Source organism: Pezoporus wallicus, unplaced genomic scaffold (genome assembly GCF_028554395.1).
Source record: "Pezoporus wallicus isolate ANWC-B61680 ecotype Strahan unplaced genomic scaffold, APGP_CSIRO_Pwel_v1 contig_8110, whole genome shotgun sequence".
NCBI lineage: Eukaryota > Metazoa > Chordata > Aves > Psittaciformes > Psittacidae > Pezoporus > Pezoporus wallicus.
The window spans coordinates 10,488-29,686 of record NW_026641787.1 but is presented as its reverse complement, the minus strand read 5'-3'; the positions used below and the strand labels follow the sequence as shown (position 1 = coordinate 29,686).

General features: G+C 39.4%; 1 protein-coding gene across 9 annotated transcripts in view; it reads left to right on the top strand.

The window, feature by feature from the left end:
• The window catches only part of LOC130607864 (trinucleotide repeat-containing gene 6B protein-like), a 42,426-nt gene extending 26,705 nt beyond the window's left edge, over positions 1–15,721 (top strand). For 3 of the 9 annotated variants that reach the window (XR_008974378.1, XR_008974377.1, XR_008974379.1), the window contains exon 4: positions 13,257–15,721. Coding sequence is in view for 1 of the 9 variants with exons in the window: in XM_057425347.1 (XP_057281330.1) it covers positions 13,257–13,324; positions 14,401–14,449 (117 nt within the window). In the remaining 8 variants the exon portion in view is untranslated. Of the gene's footprint in view, positions 1–4,881; positions 4,956–13,256 lie in introns of all 9 variants that reach the window. The other 6 variants (XR_008974384.1, XR_008974382.1, XR_008974383.1 and 3 more) reach the window with 5 other exon arrangements.
• The last annotated feature ends 3,478 nt before the right edge of the window (positions 15,722–19,199 follow it).

Here is a 19,199-nt window from a genome sequence, read left to right as displayed (position 1 = left end):
AGTTTTTCTCTTGAGCTTCAACACTGGTCAAAAAAAGGACATAGTAACACTTTCCTGCAAAACACTACACAGTTAGACCTTTCTCTGTGTGTGAGAAAAAAACTCAACAAACCCTGCTCATGAGTTTATCACTTTGAATTTCAAGGTGGTGTAGCAAAGAGCTGTAATTATGGTATGTGGTTTAACCCCAGCTGGCAACTAAGCACCACAGAGCTGCTCACTTACTGCCCCCCCACCCCAGTGAGACTGGGGGAGAGTATTGGAAGGGTAAAACAGAGAAAACTCATGGGTTGAGATAAAGACAGTTTAAAAAGGGGGGGGGACACAGACACCCTAAACAACAAAACAAAAACCCCAAACAAAACAGAGAGGAAAATAAAACCCAAGAAAAAGCAAGTGATGCACAGTGAAAGCAATTGCTCAGTACCAAACAGCTGATGCCAGTTCCTGAGTAATGGCAGTCCCTGCCAACCTCCCCCTACACACACATATTCCTGCCTTGGTTTTATTGCTGAGCATGACACCATATGGTATGGAATATTCTTTTGGTCAGTTTGGGTCAGCCGTCCCAGCTGTATTCCCCCTCCCAGCTTCTTGTGCACCCCCCACCTGCTCGGTAATGGGATGGGGTGAGAGGCAGGAAAGGCCTTGACTCTGTGAGCACTGCTCAGCAGTAATTAAAACATCCCTGTGCTATCAGCACTGTTTTCAGAACAGATCCAAAACATAGCCTCATACTTGGTACTGTGTGGAAATTTATCTCTACCCCAGCCAAAACCATTACAGTATGTTATCACGGGCTACTGGCTTCATAAAATACCGGTTATAAACAAGGTAAAATTGTTGCAGACTTCAAAAAAAAAAGGAATGCAGAATTAAACAGGCAGTGCTACTTGAACTATTATCAAGGAATGCTGTTTATACAATCATATAATGGTTAGGGTTGGAAAGGACCTTAAGGTCGTCTAGTCCCAACCCCCCCTGCCATGGGCAGGGACACCTCACCCTAGACCTGGTTGCTCCAGGCCCATCCAACCCTTGAACACTGGTCTTGAACACTGCCAGGGATGGAGCATTTACCACTTCTTTGGGCAACCTGTTCCAGTCCCACACCACCTTCTCAGTAAATAACTCCTTCTTTATACCTACCCTGGACTTCCTTGGTCAAGTTTGAACCCATTGCACCTTGTCGTATCACTACAGTCCCTGATGAAGCACCCTTGTAGGTTTCTCATCGACCAGCACCCCCAAGTCCTTCTCCACAGGGCTGCTCTGAATCTCTTCTCTGCCCAAGCTGTAGCTGTACCTGGGATTGCTCTGACCCAGGTGTAGGACCTCGCGCTTGTCTTGGTTGAACTTCACAAGGTTGGCATTAGCCACCTCTCAAGCTTGTCAGGGTCCCTCTGAATGGCATCCCTTCCCTCCAGCATATCAACCGAACCGCATAACTTGTTGTCATTGGCAAACTTGCTGAGGGCACGCTCAATCCCAGTGTCCATGTTTCTGACAAAGATGTTGAACAGGATCAGTCCCAGCAACAACCCCTGAGGGACGCCACTTGTTACCCATCTCCAGTTGGACATTGAGCTGTTGACCACAGCTCTCCGCATGTGACAATCCAGACAATTATCTATTGGGTGGTCCATCCATCAAATCCATGTCTCTCCAATTTAGAGACAAGGATATCATGTGCCACAGTGTTGAACGCTTTGCAAAAGTCTGCTTTAGCTTAGCTGCTTGGAAATTTTGAAAGAAACTCAGGATCAAGTGTAAGATTTTGCAGTTGGGCATACTGTTTTTTACAGGGGCAAGATGGATTACTCATCTGAAACCTACCTACACATAGTGAAGACAGACTGTTAAAGTGCAGATACCAAACTGCGAGATGCCTCTGTTTCCTAATCTCAGAATACTCTAAAGTGCTTTTGAAGCACAAAAGAGAAGGTTAATACAATGTTTTATTTCCCTTGGAAAATACCATCATCTGCCAAATTGACTTTGACATCTCTAAGAACTGTTTTGGGGGTGAAATTTGAGCCATGCACGGTAAAAGCTTGCTTTAGCCTTCCAAATCATTGTGGTCTGATTGGTTTGGCTGAGTCACTGACAGGTGTAAAACTCACCAATCTTGTTGACTTCATGCATTTACAAGATTTAGTACGTTTCATACATTTGCATGACCCTACAAAGACGTTTTGTTTTCAGTTTATGAACTATATGGGTATGTATTTGTTTCAGTTCCTCAACATCTTTTTGTTCTCTCATTGGGTGTGGAAGAAGTGGATATGGGGTTTGCAGAGAAGACTTTTTATTCTTGACACTAAAAATTGTAGTGATGGTCTTTGCCATTACAGTAGATAAGAGAGTGTGTGGACAGCTAAAGACGCTTGAAGTCTGCAGAAGGGGATTATGCAATATCAATTCCCCTGAGGGTAGAAGCAACATTAAAAGCGTGTCCACATTTCCGGTCACCTGTTTTAAGTGTTCAGTGAGACATTTTCATAGTAGACAAGGCAGTGTATTATATGAAGGGAGAATGTAATAATTGCCTACAGATGCAGTAAGCCTGTGTGAAAATAGGTTGCTAAGGAATTTTAGTACTCTGAAATCATAGTGGTAGGTTTCGACAGATACAGTTTCTACCTGTGATTCCTAAACAAATAACTTACTCCCATGATGTTTGAGTGTTTTGTTTGAGGACAAGCTGTAATGTACGCAGGCAAGAGAAGCTGAGGTTCTGCCTTAGACATGAGTGGGTATTTTAATGATTTGATGGTCTGTCGGGTACCTGATGATTTTAATAATCCTGAGGAGTCTGGAAAAATTATACGAGCAAGCACTGTCAGTGGCTCCCTTGTGACTAAAATGATAGTTTGGACTTAAATTCTGATACCTACAGAAGCTAGAAAGCAGCTGTGCGCTGTGTGAATAGTCTGTATTTCTTCTCCTTTTTGACAGTGGCCAAAAGTGGATGCCTAAGACAGCAGGGTTAGTATTTACTCATAACAGAATTTTCTCAGCCACCAGCTGTTTGTTGCACAGGAACTTTCTTGACCACTGCAGTTTCTGTGTGTTTAGAATCCACCCAATAGATTTCTCTTAAGTGAATACAGAAAAGAAAGTTAGCAATTTTTTTCTTCTTTCCTATCTGGTCAGATGTCTTCAAGGCAGAATAATTTCAGCACCTCTGTGTGTGTGCCTGGTTTATGTCATGTTCAGTCACTCTCAACAAGCAACAGAAAACATTTGTAGCAGTGAAGGTGTTTGAATGTGTATTGCAAAAGTGTAATTTACTTTTCAGTAATTCTGATTATAATCTGATTTTTTGATGTGTTAAATTTCTTTTTTTCTGCTGTTTGCCCGTTGTCCTTTTGTGGCAGTGCATCACCTTCCTTTCCAAATCTAAGTGGAAGAGAGCAGTTACCGTATTTTCTCTCTTCTGTTTTGGAGTGGTTAACAATGTGTGTATCAAAATATCTTGCCACTTACAAATGCCAGTTTAAACTGCTATAACTTGTTCATGTGTGTCTGCACCATAAATGGTATTACCTGTAAAATGGGTTGACTAAATAGTCATTGGGCTGAATATGTGTGGCTGTTCAAAGTAGTGGCGGTGAGTGAACTGTTCAAGGGCTTTCAGGTCGGATTTTCCCCCTGAATGGAAAGTGTAAAAGATTTGTTAAGGAAGTGCAAAAGTTTTTTTCAGAGTTGCAGAAACTAGCAAGAATCCTTGGCTTGTGAAATACCCATGATCTTTGGTGTTTCACAAGCTGAAGAATAATACATATAGTTAAGTAAAAGTTGGGAATTACTTAGGTCTTACTAGCTTCAGATTTTTCTGGGATCCATTCTATGAATGTACAGAGCACACTGATAAGTGGATGAAGAGCAGCATCAGCTGTGGTGCTTGAAAAGGAGAGCACTTCTGCTCATATTCAGAATGCTTTATGCATTTTGTGTCCGAGAATGTTGAGCTATTATTCAAAACTGCTTTGGCAGCTTCAGAGTTCAAGTTTTCAAATGGCATTTCTAGACACCTTGTCATAACATGACTTGAGTGACTTCAGCGTCTTCGGTGGTTGAAGGTGTTACCGGCGCAACAGTGTCTTGCTGCAAATAGCTTCAAACTGCCTTCAGAGCAAGACTCGGGTGAATTATTTTTGTTTTTATATATATGTAGATGAGCTTCTGTAGTTGAAATATTTTGCAGAGAGGTAATGTATTAAAAAAACTAAACTTTTTTTATTTATACAGTAAGAAATGCGGCTGAGGGCCTGACCTGTTTAACATTTCTGAGTGTGACTATTATTTTCATGATATTCATTAAACTATTTGTTTTAAGCTTAGCAGGGAATTCCTGTTAAGCTGCTGGGTATTTCACAGAATATTAGATAACATAAACATCAAAAAAAATACATAGAAAATGGGCCATAGGTTATTTGTACAAGTGTAGGTGATGAATTAGAGACAGTTGGGAGGTAGAAGCAAAGCTCTAGTCTTTCAACCACTGCTGGAGGTTTGCTGCTTATTTAGGTGAAACATAAGTTACGCATTCTGAGTTACATGTCTTCTCTGTTATTAATGATTGAGCTGCCATTGCTAATCTGTCCTATTGTTCTAGAAGGATGATGCACATTTTAGTGATGTGTTAACTTCTTGGCATTTATAGTTAATATTATAACACTTAATTGAGTCAGGGATTAAAATACCATGAGGCTGCATATAATGAACATAGGTATTAGTGTAGTGATTTTAAAAAGAAATTGTATGTGGTTTAAGTGCGTTAGCATTCAAAATTATTAGCAGGGAGTACTGAATGTGATATGTGATTTAGCAGTAGTCACTTACATTAGTAAGTTTCACTTCTCTTTTTACTAACAGGAAACCCAGTTAGGACTGCACGATGGTAATAACACTGAAATGCTCAATCTAGATGGAGAAACTTCAAGAAAATAGTGAGTAGGCTAGGAGATGGTTAACATTTTATGTTGTTGGGTTTTTTTTTGTACAAGACTCAGCTTTGGCAAAATTGAGAAGGGGGGAAAAGGTAGAAACAGGTTCAAATGATAACTTCAGAGAACTTTTAATGTATATCTTGTCTCTAAGACTTCCCTCACTGTGGCTCAGAAAAATACTTTGCTCTTTCTTATTTTAGGAGCTTCTTTTCACTATGAATTTCTTTCTTTTGTAGTATCTAAGGTGTGGTTTTATTTTAATGTTTTCCTCTGTGTAATAAAATTAAGGTTTAATCTAAAAACAGGTATTTTGGGACTAATTTTGCTAACATATTTATGCTGCTGTGCATATTTTGCAATGCTAGCTTAACACTAATTTATTCATAAGAAAATTATTAAGTGTTTGAAGCTAAATTGCATTGATTTTTATTAAAATAAGTTAAACATTTAATTAATCTGTTGCTAATGAGTAAAATTTTCCCTGATGCAGTTTGTCCAGAGTGTTCATAAAGCCAAACAGAGAGGTGACTCAGCTTTCCTCTCATTTGTAGTAGTGATTGTATTTCTGTTAGACCTCAAATTGTCTCTTGAGATTTCTGACAAGTTCTTCTAACTGCTTGGCATTTATTGGGCTTCTGTCACTATTAGCAGTAGTGAGTAGTGACTAATTGCTTGGATTTTAACATTAGGTTGTGTAATTCTACTTAAAGGGAGCATTAGACAAAAGAAATGCTGATGACCTGTTTACATTATTTCAGTTGCTGATGATGATTGGGAAGTACACTGGTATTAAAGTAGTTGTGACAAAAGTTATCAGTCTTGAGCTGGGTCTGCAGTAGGCTGGTTTAAAATTAGCAGGTGCCATAAAGCACTGGAAGTAAATTGCCACAACCTGAAGAAAGCGGCTTTTGACATTGGCTGGTACAACTGGCGTCCTGTTGTACACCAGATGAGGTTTCCAGTTCTTGCGTGCTTGAGAAGCTAGCAAATGAAAAATCTTAAGAGTCTCCATCTCCTGTTCGCTCAGGTGGCTGCTTCAGTTGTTTTATAAAATAGGAAAAAAAAAAAACAACAAAAAAAACCAACAACACAGCTATGAAAAGGACCCATGGAATGAGCAGGAAAAGGGAGTGATAGTAGCTCTCTTGGTGTAGCTGCATTAATATGAATCATAGAATGGTTTGGGTTGGAAAGGACCTTAAGATCATCTAGTCCCAACCTCCTGCTATGGGCAGGGACACCTCACACTAGACCATGTTGCCCAAGGCTCTATCCAACCTGGCCTTGAACACTGCCAGGGATGGAGCATTCACAGCTTCCCTGGGCAGCCCATTCCAGTGCCTCACCACCCTCACAGTAAAGAGCTTCCTCCTTATATCTAACCTGAACTTCCCCTGTTTAAGTTTGAACCCATTCCCCCTTGTCCTGTTGCTGCAGTACCTGATGAAGAGTCCCTCTCCAGGCGTCCATGCAGCTTCTATTCTCCAGCTGAACAGCCAAAACGTTCTCAGCTTGTCTTTGTATGGGAGGGGCTCTAGCCCCTGATCATCCTCATGGCCTCCTCTGGACTTGTTCCAGCAGTTCCATGTCCTTCTTATGTTGTGGACACTGGTGACAGTACTCCAAGTGGGGTCTCGTGAGAGCAGAGAGAATATGCTTCTGTAACTGGTGAAGACAAAATACTTTTTAAAATAATTAGCTTTTCATAATAAGTATAGGATTTCTTGCAAGCATCTGTCTTTCTTTTTTGAGAATGTTTGGTTTATTTTAAGCCCAGTGCAGTTTTGGTGGGCTAGGATATCTAATAAAGGTGTTCAATCTTGTTAGGAAAATGTGCTTTCTGACATCAGGATTTAGGAAGATGAGGCTTTGCCCTTGAAACTTTCTGACCTTTCAGAGTGTGGCTTGCTTTATCCAGGCTCTCCAGATTAGGTTTACTCATTAATCAAATCCATTAGGGTATCATTGAAGGTATTTTTAGAAGAGAGTAGTATGAAACTGTAGTAACAGGTGTTGCACTTCGGGAGGGGGGGAAATAATAGTTTATTTAAGCTTCTCTGGTATATTTTATTTTCTAAAAACTAAGTATTGAGTGTCTAATTGTGAATAGCTTTTTAAAATTAGATGAAAAATTTTATCTTTTATTATTTAGAACACTCAAAGTAAGAACTTTTGTCACTGTTTGGAAACTCACATTTGCCCAGGTTTTAAGGAAAAAAGGCTTTGAAATCATAAAATGCAGGGTTCAGCAATGTCTGGTTCCTTTTTTATTTTCTTTTTAAAGTGCAAGTTTTCTATTTGCTCCCCCCCTGCTGTTCAAGGGTCTCTGTATGGTTCCTGGGTCCAGCTGCCAGATTTTTGAAGCCTTCTCCATGGCTTGCCAGGAGAAACAGGTGTGGATCGGGCTTCCTTGGGCTCCTGCTCTTGGAATCAATGGCTCCCTCTGCAGTCCTTTTAGAGAAACTAAAGTGTCTTACATCCCCTGCCATTCCATCTTTTCTTTTCCTGGGAGAACTGCAATAGGTACACGAGTTGTGTCTTACCTCCACCTTCCACTCTTTTTTCTGCTTATTCAGGACACCTCTTACCTATGGATGGTGTAAATCTACAGAGACTAAAGATATAGAATACACCTTTTCAGAATGCTTGCATTTAACTGGATCTGTTGTGGTTGCTGTATGCTCTGTGTGGCTGAAACTTAGTGAGGACTCTGGGCTCCAGCTTCCTTAAAAAGAAGACTAAAAGAGTGCTGGATGTGATACAGAGAAGCTGAGAGACTTCTGGGGAAAAAATGTGCATAGGGCTTCTATGAGAACTGTGGGTGGAGGAAAAATTAATATCAGCTAACTCGATTTTTACTTTTCAAATACTTTTTTTGGGTCTCAAAAATAAATCTGCTGAATTGATAGCTGGGCCTAAGAACTAATTTTAGGAAAACATACTGTCCATGCATTCTGCCGGGGTAGTTTGCTCTCTAGTTGTTTTCAGGAGGATCTTTGTCAGATAGAGCTCTTTGAATTAAGATGACAGCAGGGAAGGCTGGAAGTGGATACTCTTTATAAGCTTATTCTAGAATTTTTAGAATGCTAAATAAACTGCATAGCATTTTCTTGCAAAAAGTTTAAAACCTGCAAATTTCAAAGGGAAAAATTTAGCTCACTGATCATGAATTTGTTTAAATATGCGGGCTAGCAAAAGAAAATTAGACACAAGGCTCTGTAAAAAGAGGAATGCAAAAATTGCTGCACTGGATCAGGGCTGTGAAATGATCTCTTTCATATATATAAAAATGTGTGTTTGTGTAATTTACCCTTCCACTTTGTAAAAATGACCTCATTGCCAGAAACAGAAAAGCTTGTATTGCTATTGTCCTGTAATCTTCTAACACACAAATAAATCTTCAGAGATATGTGAAACATAAAATCCAGAAGGACTTGTGAAATTTGTGGTTGCAATTTAGGTTTGTACAGCAATAAATTTTTCTTTGCCTGTGTAACTGTTTATTTTCCAAGTAACTGTATATCCCCTTAAGTTGGTGTGTGTTGGTTTTGGTGTTTTTTTTTGTCAGCAGGTTAGGGTTTATTTATATTGTGGTAGCAAAAGCGTGATTATTTGTTGTCAAACTGTCAAACTGCTTTTTTTTGTGTATGTCTCACTTGTGTCATTTTGCATTGAGGGAGATCTGCAGCCCAAATGTTAGATTTTATTAATGTAAAATCTTCCCTCTGCCTCAGACTTTTCTTTAGTCTGACCTCTCAGGCATTTAGAGCGTTTTGGAGGGGGTTTGAGCCTTCCCTGTCTGTGCTTTTAGGCAGTATCCTGAAAGAGGATGTACTATGGTTCTGCCACAGTCATTTCAATATTTTTCTGTATTACTGTTCAGTGTAGTTTTACTTTTTCTTATTGTTTTATTTTTGGCCTTTTGATTATATAACTTCCCAAGATATTTTTCTTAGACCTTTCTATGCTGAAGTGCAGGTTCTTGCTGGGTTAGGAATTTGTTAGAAGTTTTTTTTCTCCGATATATTACCTTTCAACATTAAATTGAATTTGTTCTTTTATTCATAGGATTTCTGGGAAATTCAGGTTGGAAGGGTTCTCTAGTCTGACCTCCTGCTCAAAGCAGGGTGAGCCAGGAGGTCAGAGCAGGTTATGAGGGATTTTATCCAGTCTGGCCTTGAAAACCTCAAAGCAAGGAGACCACAAAACTTCTCTGGGCTATCTGTTCAGGTGTTTGTCTGTCCTCATGGTGAAGAAGAGTCATCTTATATGCAGTCTGGACTTCTCTTGTTTCAACTTTAATGCTCACTGTTTTTTGTCCTGTCACATTGCACCACTGTGGTAAGCCTGACTCCTTGCTAACCTCCTTGTAGGTACAGGCAGGCTGTTGTTAGGTCTCTCCAAAGCCATCTCTTCTGCAGGTCAGATAAGCCTGTCTTCCTCAACCTCTCCAAACAGGGCAAGGGCTCAGGCTCCCTGAGCATCCTGGTGGCCTACTGCATCCACTTTATGGATTTATTTCTTGTATTGAGGGGCATAATAAGGTATGTTAGACCATATCTGGAAAAATAAGCCCGGATTAGAGGTGATAATCAGTTCCCTTATCTACTGGCAAGACTCCCTCTTAATAAAGCCTGCGATACTGTTGACCTTTCCTGCCAGGGCACACTGCTGGCTCATGATAAGCTTGCTGTCTGTCAGCCTCCAGATTGTATCATTGCCAGGGCCTCTCAGGTGTGGGGCTTTGTGTTTGTCCAGTCTGAATTTATACAGCTCCTGTAGCATTCATTCCTCTTTCCTGTCTAGATCTGTCTGAATGGCAGCCTTGCCCTTAAACATGTTGACTCAACCTCTTCACCCCAGTTAAGATTCTGCCCCTCTACTCTGCTCTCATGAGACCCCACTAGGTGTTCTGTGTGCAGTTCTGGCATCCCCAACATAAGAAGAACATGGAGCTGTTGGAGCAAGTCCAGAGGAGGCCACGAGGATGATAAGGGAGCTGAAGCACCTCCCATACAAAGACAGGCTGAGAAAGTTTGGGCTGTTCAGCTGAAGAAGAGAAGCTGCGTAGAGACCTCATAGCAGCCTTCCAATATCTGAAGGGGGCCTTTGAGAATTCTGGAGAGGGATTCTTCATCAGGAACTGTAGCAATAGGACAAGGGGCAATGGGTTCAAACTAAAACAGGGGAAGTTCAGGTTAGATATAAGGAAGAAGCTCTTTACTGTGAGGGTGGTGAGACACTGGAACAAGTTGCCAAAAGAAGTGGTGAATTCTCCATCCCTGGCAGCGTTCAAAGCCAGGCTGGACAGAGCCTCTGTCTGCTAGACCTTTGTAACGTGGCTTAGTGTGAGGTGTCCCTGCCCATGACAGGGGGGTTGGAACTGGATGATCTTAAGGTCTTTTTCAACCAAAACCATTCTATGATTCTAACTATTATCTTTAAATTCTCACCAGAGTCTATCCTACTGGCCCTTCAAGTCATCGGTAATGTTTAGTGGACTTGTCCTTGGGTAGACCCTTGCGACACTCCACTTAACACCAGCCTCCAGGTAGCATACAATGCAGAAACCATTAACTTCTGAGCCCGACCAGCCAACTGTTTCCTGCAAGTCTAGGTGTTCATCCCTTCTAAAAAGAGGGATTTTTTTCCTAATTCACTAATACTCAATTTGTTGAAGTTCCCATGTCCTTTTTAGTGTCTTGATTTATTTTATTGTTAGCTTTTCTTACCGGTGAAAGCCTATATTGGTAGGTTTATTTTGTGTCTTGAACAGTTTCCATGTTCGTGAGTACTTTTTTTACTCTGTGACTAATTTTCTTGGTGTTCTTCTCTTTAGATACTTTGTCATTGCCTTTCTTGAAGTTACTCTTTCTTTCTCAGCTCCTTCTTTTTCAGTGCTGACATTATCATACCATATCGTATTTTTTTTTATACTGCAGATTTTAGTTATTGCAGATGCTTTTGCCTACTCTCTGAAGTGTAGAGCAAACATATTAACATATTAAAAGCAGATGGGGCTTTCTAGTTGCTTTAAAACAGACTGCCTAGACCCACAATCTTACTGTTTCTAGCCCAGGTAATTTGTTGTTCTTAATTATTTACCCTCTTCAGTTTGAAATGGTAGTTTTGATAGATATGCATGCTTGATGAAAGTATGTCTGGAACAGTTATGTCACCATTATTCTTCATGTAAAATTCACATTAACGCACAGTTTTGTTGATGGTACTTCAGTGTCTGCTAGATGTTCCAGCTCTCATTTAAATTTCTTGGTTACAGTCTAATAACATAATTTCCAATTCCTTTCTATGATTTTGTTGGTTTTAAAATAATTCCCATTTTATACTGCAGTTTCTATGATCTTTCCTTTTCTACAGCTTCATGAAATTGAATTTCTATTTTATAGTGCTAAACTAACAAGATTCCCATGTATATGCTGTAGGTAGTGCTGCTTTATTCCAAAAGGCTGTATTTTATCTTTCTTCCCAGTACTGGCTGAAAACCATTCCCTTGCTTTACTATTCATGTGAATTGTACTTGTCTCATAGCAGCAAGAGACTAAAATACCTCCTGATTTCAGGTTGTGTACTCTACTCTTAAGCATTTACCCTCACTCAGAGAACTACTGTTCTGTGATGTGGGAACATTCTGAAGCTGGTTTACCAGTTGTCACACTTATGTGTTAACATCAACAACAACAGAATTAGTGGAATGAATACTTTTCAGCTAGACAGTTTTGAGTCCAGATGTTTTGACACATCTGGTTTTGAGAATCACATATATGGATTGAGGTACAAATAGGTTTCAGTGTGTCTGGTATGCTGGGAATACATGGTTAAAAATCTGAGTTATTTACAAAACTATAAATCAGAATTTTCTTACTTTCAAAGATTAGTTTTAAATGAAAATACAGTTTTGAATGTCGGTCACATTTACATGTTTTCAAATATGAATTCACCTTACACATTTAATTGTCTGTCTTCTGGATGTCATTACCACCTAATAGTTCATCAGTTTCTCAGTTCATTTGTGGTTTTGCTGAGGGCTGTGTCTGTACAGGCAAACAACCCAATTTCTGTAGTCCTTGTAAGATGTCAATATGCAGATGATGTTTGTCTGTATTTGTGACCTGTCAGCAACATCGAAGTACAAATGATTAAACTTGACTCTTGGAGCAGGGAAGGGTAGGTAGGGGCAGAAGGGAAAGTGGCTGCTCGATCTTGGATTGGTTTGGTTTTGGGTTTTGGTTTTTTTTTTTTATTCTTTCAAAGACTGACTAAAACATGTTATCTTTATTGTGTTTCTCTCCCCTTTCCAGTTTAGTGTAGCAGATCATAGATTTTGTGTGTGATTATAATTTAGTTGCTTTGTTGTGTGGCTTATTGAGTATTGCAGTGTGGCCTGTTAGCTGGCTTCACATGAGGTAGAGTATTGCTAACTGTGTATCTGGATGTTTACATGAAATACTAAGTGCATGTGGTGAATTTTCGTATAAAGAAAAGAGTATTTTGCTACCTGTACAAGAAATTCTGCCCGAATGAAGTAATTAAATGAAGAGTGTGTAAATAATTAATGATCAAATATAATGTAAATCTTTTTGGCCCAAAAAAATACTGAAAATGCATGTTTAAACTGTATTTTAAAAGCAAACAATTAAACAGAAAACTTCCTTAGTGCCCTTAGAATCTTTTAACATGTGAGCCAAAGGAAATGCCTACCTTATGTTGTCATTGGAACAGCATCTATTTGAGGTTCCCCTAGGCCTCATTTTTTAGCCTGCTAACTAGGCTATGCGTGTGCAGTGAAAGTCTCTTTTACATATAAAAGTTATTTTTCACAAGAAGTCCTCTGCTTTTACAGCAGTTTCTGCCTGTGGTTAATAAGTTCCTTTGAAAATTCTTACTTTTCTCCAGAGATGTTGATAGACGTAACTTTTTTTTTTAATTCCTGCCTTATATGTTAAGGAAGAAGGGGTAGAAGCCCATACTTACTCAGAATGACAAAGGAAGTCCATAACAGAGCAAAACTCAGAACCTAGATACCCTGACTGATAGTCATCTGCTACAGCCATTAAATGGTTCTTTTTCCCTTGGAAGATTTTCTGAAAATTGTGCTATAAAATGATACCATAGCAATGGGGTTAGAGATGTACATATGTTGCTAAGAAACTACCTGATCTGTTCTGGACCAGCTACGGGGATAAAGTGGCTGTCTTAAGTTGTTGTGTATGGAAAAGGGCCACTTTAGGTGATGTGCATTTTGCTCCACCGATTTCTGACCTGCAATGCTTGCCTTTGCAGATGGAACATGAGGATTTTGTAATGGAGGGGCATGGCAAGACTCCACCTCCTGGTGAAGAAAACAAACAGTGAGTCACACGTTTATTTAAAAAGGGCCTTACCATAGTAAATGGTGTGAAGCACTCTTATTTAAATGTACTGGGAGCATTGGTCATTTGTTGGGTGCTCACCCTTTTGGTTCCTTAAATATCCATATATAAAAGTGGATGGTGGCTGAGGGACAACAACAACAACAAAATAAATAAAGCAGGATGTTGACTTGCATTAAATTTAAAAGCATAGAAATATGCATTTTAATTTCAGAAGTTTAATCAGAAGTTGTTGTAAAGAGAATAAGTCTGGAAACTTAGCACTGAGGTAGTGAGTTTGTACGTTCAGCTGCTCTTCACTGAACTAATGTGAAATATGATAGAGCCAGGGCCTTCCTTTTGGTGTGCATATGGTAGAGCAGTCTTTTTTGGAATATAAACCTTCTTTAGAATGTGTTTCAATAAAGAAACTGGCATTGTAAACAAAATGCTTTTTCAAGGATGAACAATTTAAGATGCTGGTACACAGTGCTTTAGGCAGAGAAGCTTGATCAGAGAAGAAAATGACAGGTTTTCATTAGCAAAAGGCTTTTTCATGTTACTTCAGACTGAAATGCACTAATGGTTGCGTCTTTTTCCTGTGTTTTTGTTCAGATGGGAAGAACAGAGTCTTGTTTTAGGAGTATTGCAGTGATGGTTGTCTTCCATATTCTTTTCTTTACTTAATGCAATGGTTATTCAATTTTGATGTCATAATAATTTTTTTTTTTCTGACCTGCCTTTTGGAGCAAGTAGGAAGATATGACCTTTGAGAAATCCACAGCACAGAACTCTTTTTCTCCTGTGCCTAGTTGGATGTCTCCTCGTGAGAAGTTCTCACTGATCAGCAGTACATTTGTTGCAGAAAGGCTGGGGTTTGCCCTGAGGTGAAGGTCTTCCTTGCCTTTTAGATAAGCTAGGAACTTCAAGTCCACTGCTTCTGCAATGGTGAGAAACCATTTCTGAGGTAGCCAGAATGAGTTCAGGAAAGTTCTAGTGCTGATCATGCACATTCTTTCCATCGTGGAAGTGAGCCAAACTTCTCGAAGTAATTGCTGCTATTTCTTTCTATTCAGACTGCTCAACTTACTGTGGTACCAAGAGATACAGAGCTTGTTGAATTAGAAACTTTCAGAAAGTTCCAGAAGAAAAAGCGGGGCAGAAATATAAAGTGGGTGTTAGATTTCTGCTTTTCTGAATTGTTTCTTTAAATATCTAGTAGCATCATTCAACACGTTATTGGTATTGGATCTATAGCTTTGTGTTTGCTGTCTAATTTCAGGTGCAAGCAGAAGGTAGGATTACTTTACAGTTGACCTGATTTCTGATTAGAGCTTTTCAAGTGCCTTACATTACCTCTCTTCTTCAAAACTGTGGTTATTAGAGACTACGAGATTACTGATATGCAGGATTTTTATTTTTTTAACTAACAAATCTGTGTTCAGGTGGCATCTGAGATCTTGTCATACAGATCCTGCCCTAAGGAGTACCATTTCTAATAGTGTTAATCACATATTTATAGAAGTCTGAAAGCGCAATTTTAGTAATGAAACTAAGAGATGAAGATAAGTGTTTTGTGCAACTGTGGCATAATTCCAGCAAGATTCTATTGTGGGTATTGCTCTTAAATTTCAGTCAATCACCTGAATCTTTTTCTACCCACAGTCTCAAATTTTCAACTACTTAACAACATTGTCTGCCTTGGTAGAGCTTATCTCATGCTGTAAGTGACTTTGATCTGGCATCTGAGATAAACAAATGATAATCACACAAAGGATTTGTATTCTTGAGTGACTCCAAAAAGCTGCATCGATTTAACATCTTTTGCTGTTGATCTCAAAAGAAAGGAAATTAAATAGGAAATTGCCTCTTCGTATTATTACTCACTTGCATTAGAGATTAGATGGATTAGTTGGGCATTCTGGTGTGGGTCTACTGAAGGGCCACAGCGAGAGACTGGAGCATCTGACGTAGGAGGAGAAGCTGAGAGAGCTGGGACTGCTTTGCCTTGGGATGAGAAGACTTTGGCTTATCCATGTGTAGAGATACCTGATGAGGGGACTATGGAAGACTGAGCCAAACTCTTCACAGTCATGTCTGGTGAAAAAGCAAGAGGCAGTGGGCGGAGGCTGAAATACAGGGAATTCCACTCAAACCCAAGGGAAAAAGGAAATTACTGTGAAATGTGGTCACACCTTTGGAAACAAGTTGTCCAAAAAGGTTGTGCCTTCATAATCCTTTAAAATATTTAAAACCCAGCTGGATACAACCCTAAGCAGCCTGCTGTAGTTAACCACGCTTTGAGCAAAGGGCTGGGATTAATGATCTCGGGTATCTCTTCCCTCTGCAATGAGTCAGTGTTCAAGGCCAGGTTGGACATAGCCTTGGGCAACATGGTCTAGTCCATGGTGGGGGGGCTGGACCTAGATGATGTTAAGGTCCCCAGCCCTGACTATTCTGTGTACCTTTGTTCACTGTTGTCCTCCTAGTTGGTTTGAAATAAAATTGGAGCTTGTTAGTGAAAAGTAGATCAGAAGTTTTAATGTAGAATCAGGTGTTTGCTTCAGAAATTGCTGCACTAGCTGAAGATGCTTCCTTCCCTTTCCAGCTGTTTGTTAGACTTTAAGATTACTGCCTCTACAGCTATGCAGATGTTTTGGGGAGATCCCCCCCCCCCCGAGTTCTAAGTTGCTTTCCTGAAAAGTTGACCATGTTAATGTAAATGCTTTAACAGACTGTTCTGAGTAACTATATTTCGATCCTTAAGGGAGGAGTTTCAGCAACTGACCTGCAAGCAAGGTGCTGGAGCAGTCTGCAAGTGGTACCCTCCTAGGCGAGCCCAGCAATTTCTTAATATTTAACTGCATTCCAAAAGACTCAGAGTTTGAGTGGACATTGAAAGAACAGAAATAAAGATACTTCTGAGACTTTCAGTGAAAGCAGTAGTTCTTACCTACCGCCAGTTTCATGTGGAATTTCCTTTGCTGAAGTACAGCTTCATAATGGATTATAAGAAGCCACCACCCTTGACTTCTAGCAATTTATTTCCAAAATGCAACAGTATTTCAACTCAGTTTGACTCGGGGCTTGGCATTGCAAGAGTGCCTCCTAGTATTAAAAAACAACCAACCCTGCTTGCATCTCTCAAACCTTTCTTTTGTTGTACTGAATAGTTCTTTCAGGCAGGCTTAATGCAATAAACTTGCAGCTTTTTTAAGATTATTTTTTTAATTGAGCTGTAGATGATACTCAAGAACTGCTGTTTGCTGGTATCTGTTAGCTTTTTGGGGCGGAACTCTCCTGTTAGACTCTATACAGTGTCCTTAGACATTTTTAACAAATCATTTACAATGTGAATGTAACTCAAAGAAGAAAAGTTACACGTGCAAAACCCTTAGTTATGAGTGAAATATAGAATGGGCATACCCATCTTGAGTTCTGTGGAAGATACAGTTTATGCATGGTGCCTGTGTAACAAACCTGGCATGGTTGTGCAGCAGTGAGAGCTGCCAATTACTCTAAAACCCACACTTCAAAAGAAGTGAGTGTGTGTGGACTGCTGGGGCTGATAATGTCTGTATTGGACCATGCTTCTACTTCAGCAGAGGATCCTGACTCCTTGAGGAGTTGTTGCTTCCCACTACTCTGTAAATGCCTCCCTCCTCTCAGCTCATTAGTATGTGATGTAACTGTTTGTTACACTTGGCTGCATTACTTTGTTATGTGGCTAATATCTTTGCTAAGAAACCCCTTTCGAACTCTCCCAAAAGAAAAGTTTGGAGAAGGATCAGCATCATTATGGTTAATTGCAGGTGGACGTTTTGTTAGAGGTGTTCTCTTGCATTTTCATCCATTACAAATACTGACCTGAACTTGCCATATTTAACAGGTAAATATTATCTCTCCACAAAATACTTACATTTTACATGGCATTAGCTTCTTTTTGCCTTACCACCTGTAATAAGGCTTTTGCTTATCACTTACTAGAGAAAAGATTAACAGGCAACTTTGATCCAGAAGTATCTTTCCAAAACAGTCAAACTTCTGTTTACAACAGAGAGCAGCTTCTCTTTGTACCTTTTTTGGAGTAGGAAAATCCTACTCAAGTCCTTAAACTGAGGTTGTGTTCCTGGTTCGAGCAGTATTAATTAGTAGCTCTGCCTCTGCTAATAAATTATTCCCAGTTGTCACCACCAGAAACTAATGTACCTTGATCTATTAGTGAAAGGGATCATGTAATGAAAAATTACTCCTTTTTATAAGAAAAATGTAAATGTTTTACCATGTCTGAATAACACACTGGAAAGTCTGTTTAACAGTAGCTATTTGGACAAGAAGTAAGTCAAGTTCATGCTCATGTTTACTAGCAAGGTAAGCCAAGCTGTTACTGCTGTCTGAAGCAACTCAGCTGGCTATTCCCCACCTGCTGTTTTGTAGTAATGGGAGAGAAAAGTCTTCAGCTATCTTGGCACTTTGTACATCTGGAAGTGATTCATACTGTAAGAAAGAGAGCAAAACAAGATCTTTCCATAATTTACAAAGTGTCATTGATTACACCTACTGGATAGCCTTTTTCTTGGCTTGATAATTTAATGTATAGATGCAGAGGCAATGAGACCCTCCAAAACTGCAGCAATACCAGGAAGAGATAGTAACCAGTGGAGATCACAAAATTGTTTGAAATTGGGTAATGTTGCTTTACATTATTCTCTGACATTTCAGCAGGACTATTCAATGTCTTCCTGGATTTGTGAGACACTATGATTAAAAGAAAGTGGTAGCTAATATAGCCTAAGATGGAAAGAGGAATGATAGACTAGTAAAATAGTTTCAATCAAAAAGGACCTCCGAAAGTCATCTCATCCACTTCCATGCTCAAAAGTGGGCCAGATTTGAAGGTTAAATGTAACTTCTAAATTGTATCAGGCTTCTCAGAATTATTCTAGAGCCTTTCTGGGCAATCTGTTATGTTGATCACCCTCATGGTGAAGAAAATTCCATAATATTCAGTAAGAATTTAATTTATTGCAATTTATGTCTATTGCCTTTCATCTTCCAGTGTGGATGTGTGAAAGTCTGGCTCAGTCTTCATTAAAACTTGCTTCTGTGTTTGCTTGCACAGCAGAATAGTCCCTGTCCCAGTTTCGTTTTGTCATTTTAAAGCTATAAAAAACAAGCTCTATCAGCCTTTTCCCTTGTACTTCAAATTAAGGAGCTAGTTAATAGGCCAGCCTTCCTTCATTTTCAGCAGCCTGCCAATATTGGTTGCACATGTAGATATCACTGCCACAGTGTTGTAAAATGACCAGTCTTACTCTTTGATAATGTTGCTGGAAACTATAAAAAGGCTGCAGCTGTATATCCTGAAGATGTCTGCTTTGGTTGGTGGGAATGCCAGACATTGTTAGGAAGCACTACAGTATACTTTTGAAGGTTTAAGTTAAAAATTCCATGAAAGACCCTAGCCACAGCTTCTGTCCCTATAGCATAGACCACTGTTCTTACCAAAATGAAGTTAGTTAAATGCGTAACAGGGTTTTGTTTCATGTATTAATGACATTCCATATTACCGAAGGTATTGAGATTTGCCTTGAGAACCGTTGCACTTTTTAAATTTACTAACACAACCAACCTAAGCAGTAGCATTGTAGGGGTATTTTTTGGATTTGGTTGGTTGGGGTTTTTTTGGTTTTTTTAAAGATTCATGTTGGGATTTTCAAGGTAGCCTCCAAATCCTAATTCAGATTATTAACTTAGTTTTAGGGAACCTAAATTTGAGTATCATCCCAAATTCTGTTGAAATTCATGACAAGTGAAGTCTTCCCTTGAAAACATCACCAGTTATGTTCAAAAATAAAGGCATAGCTCATTTTTC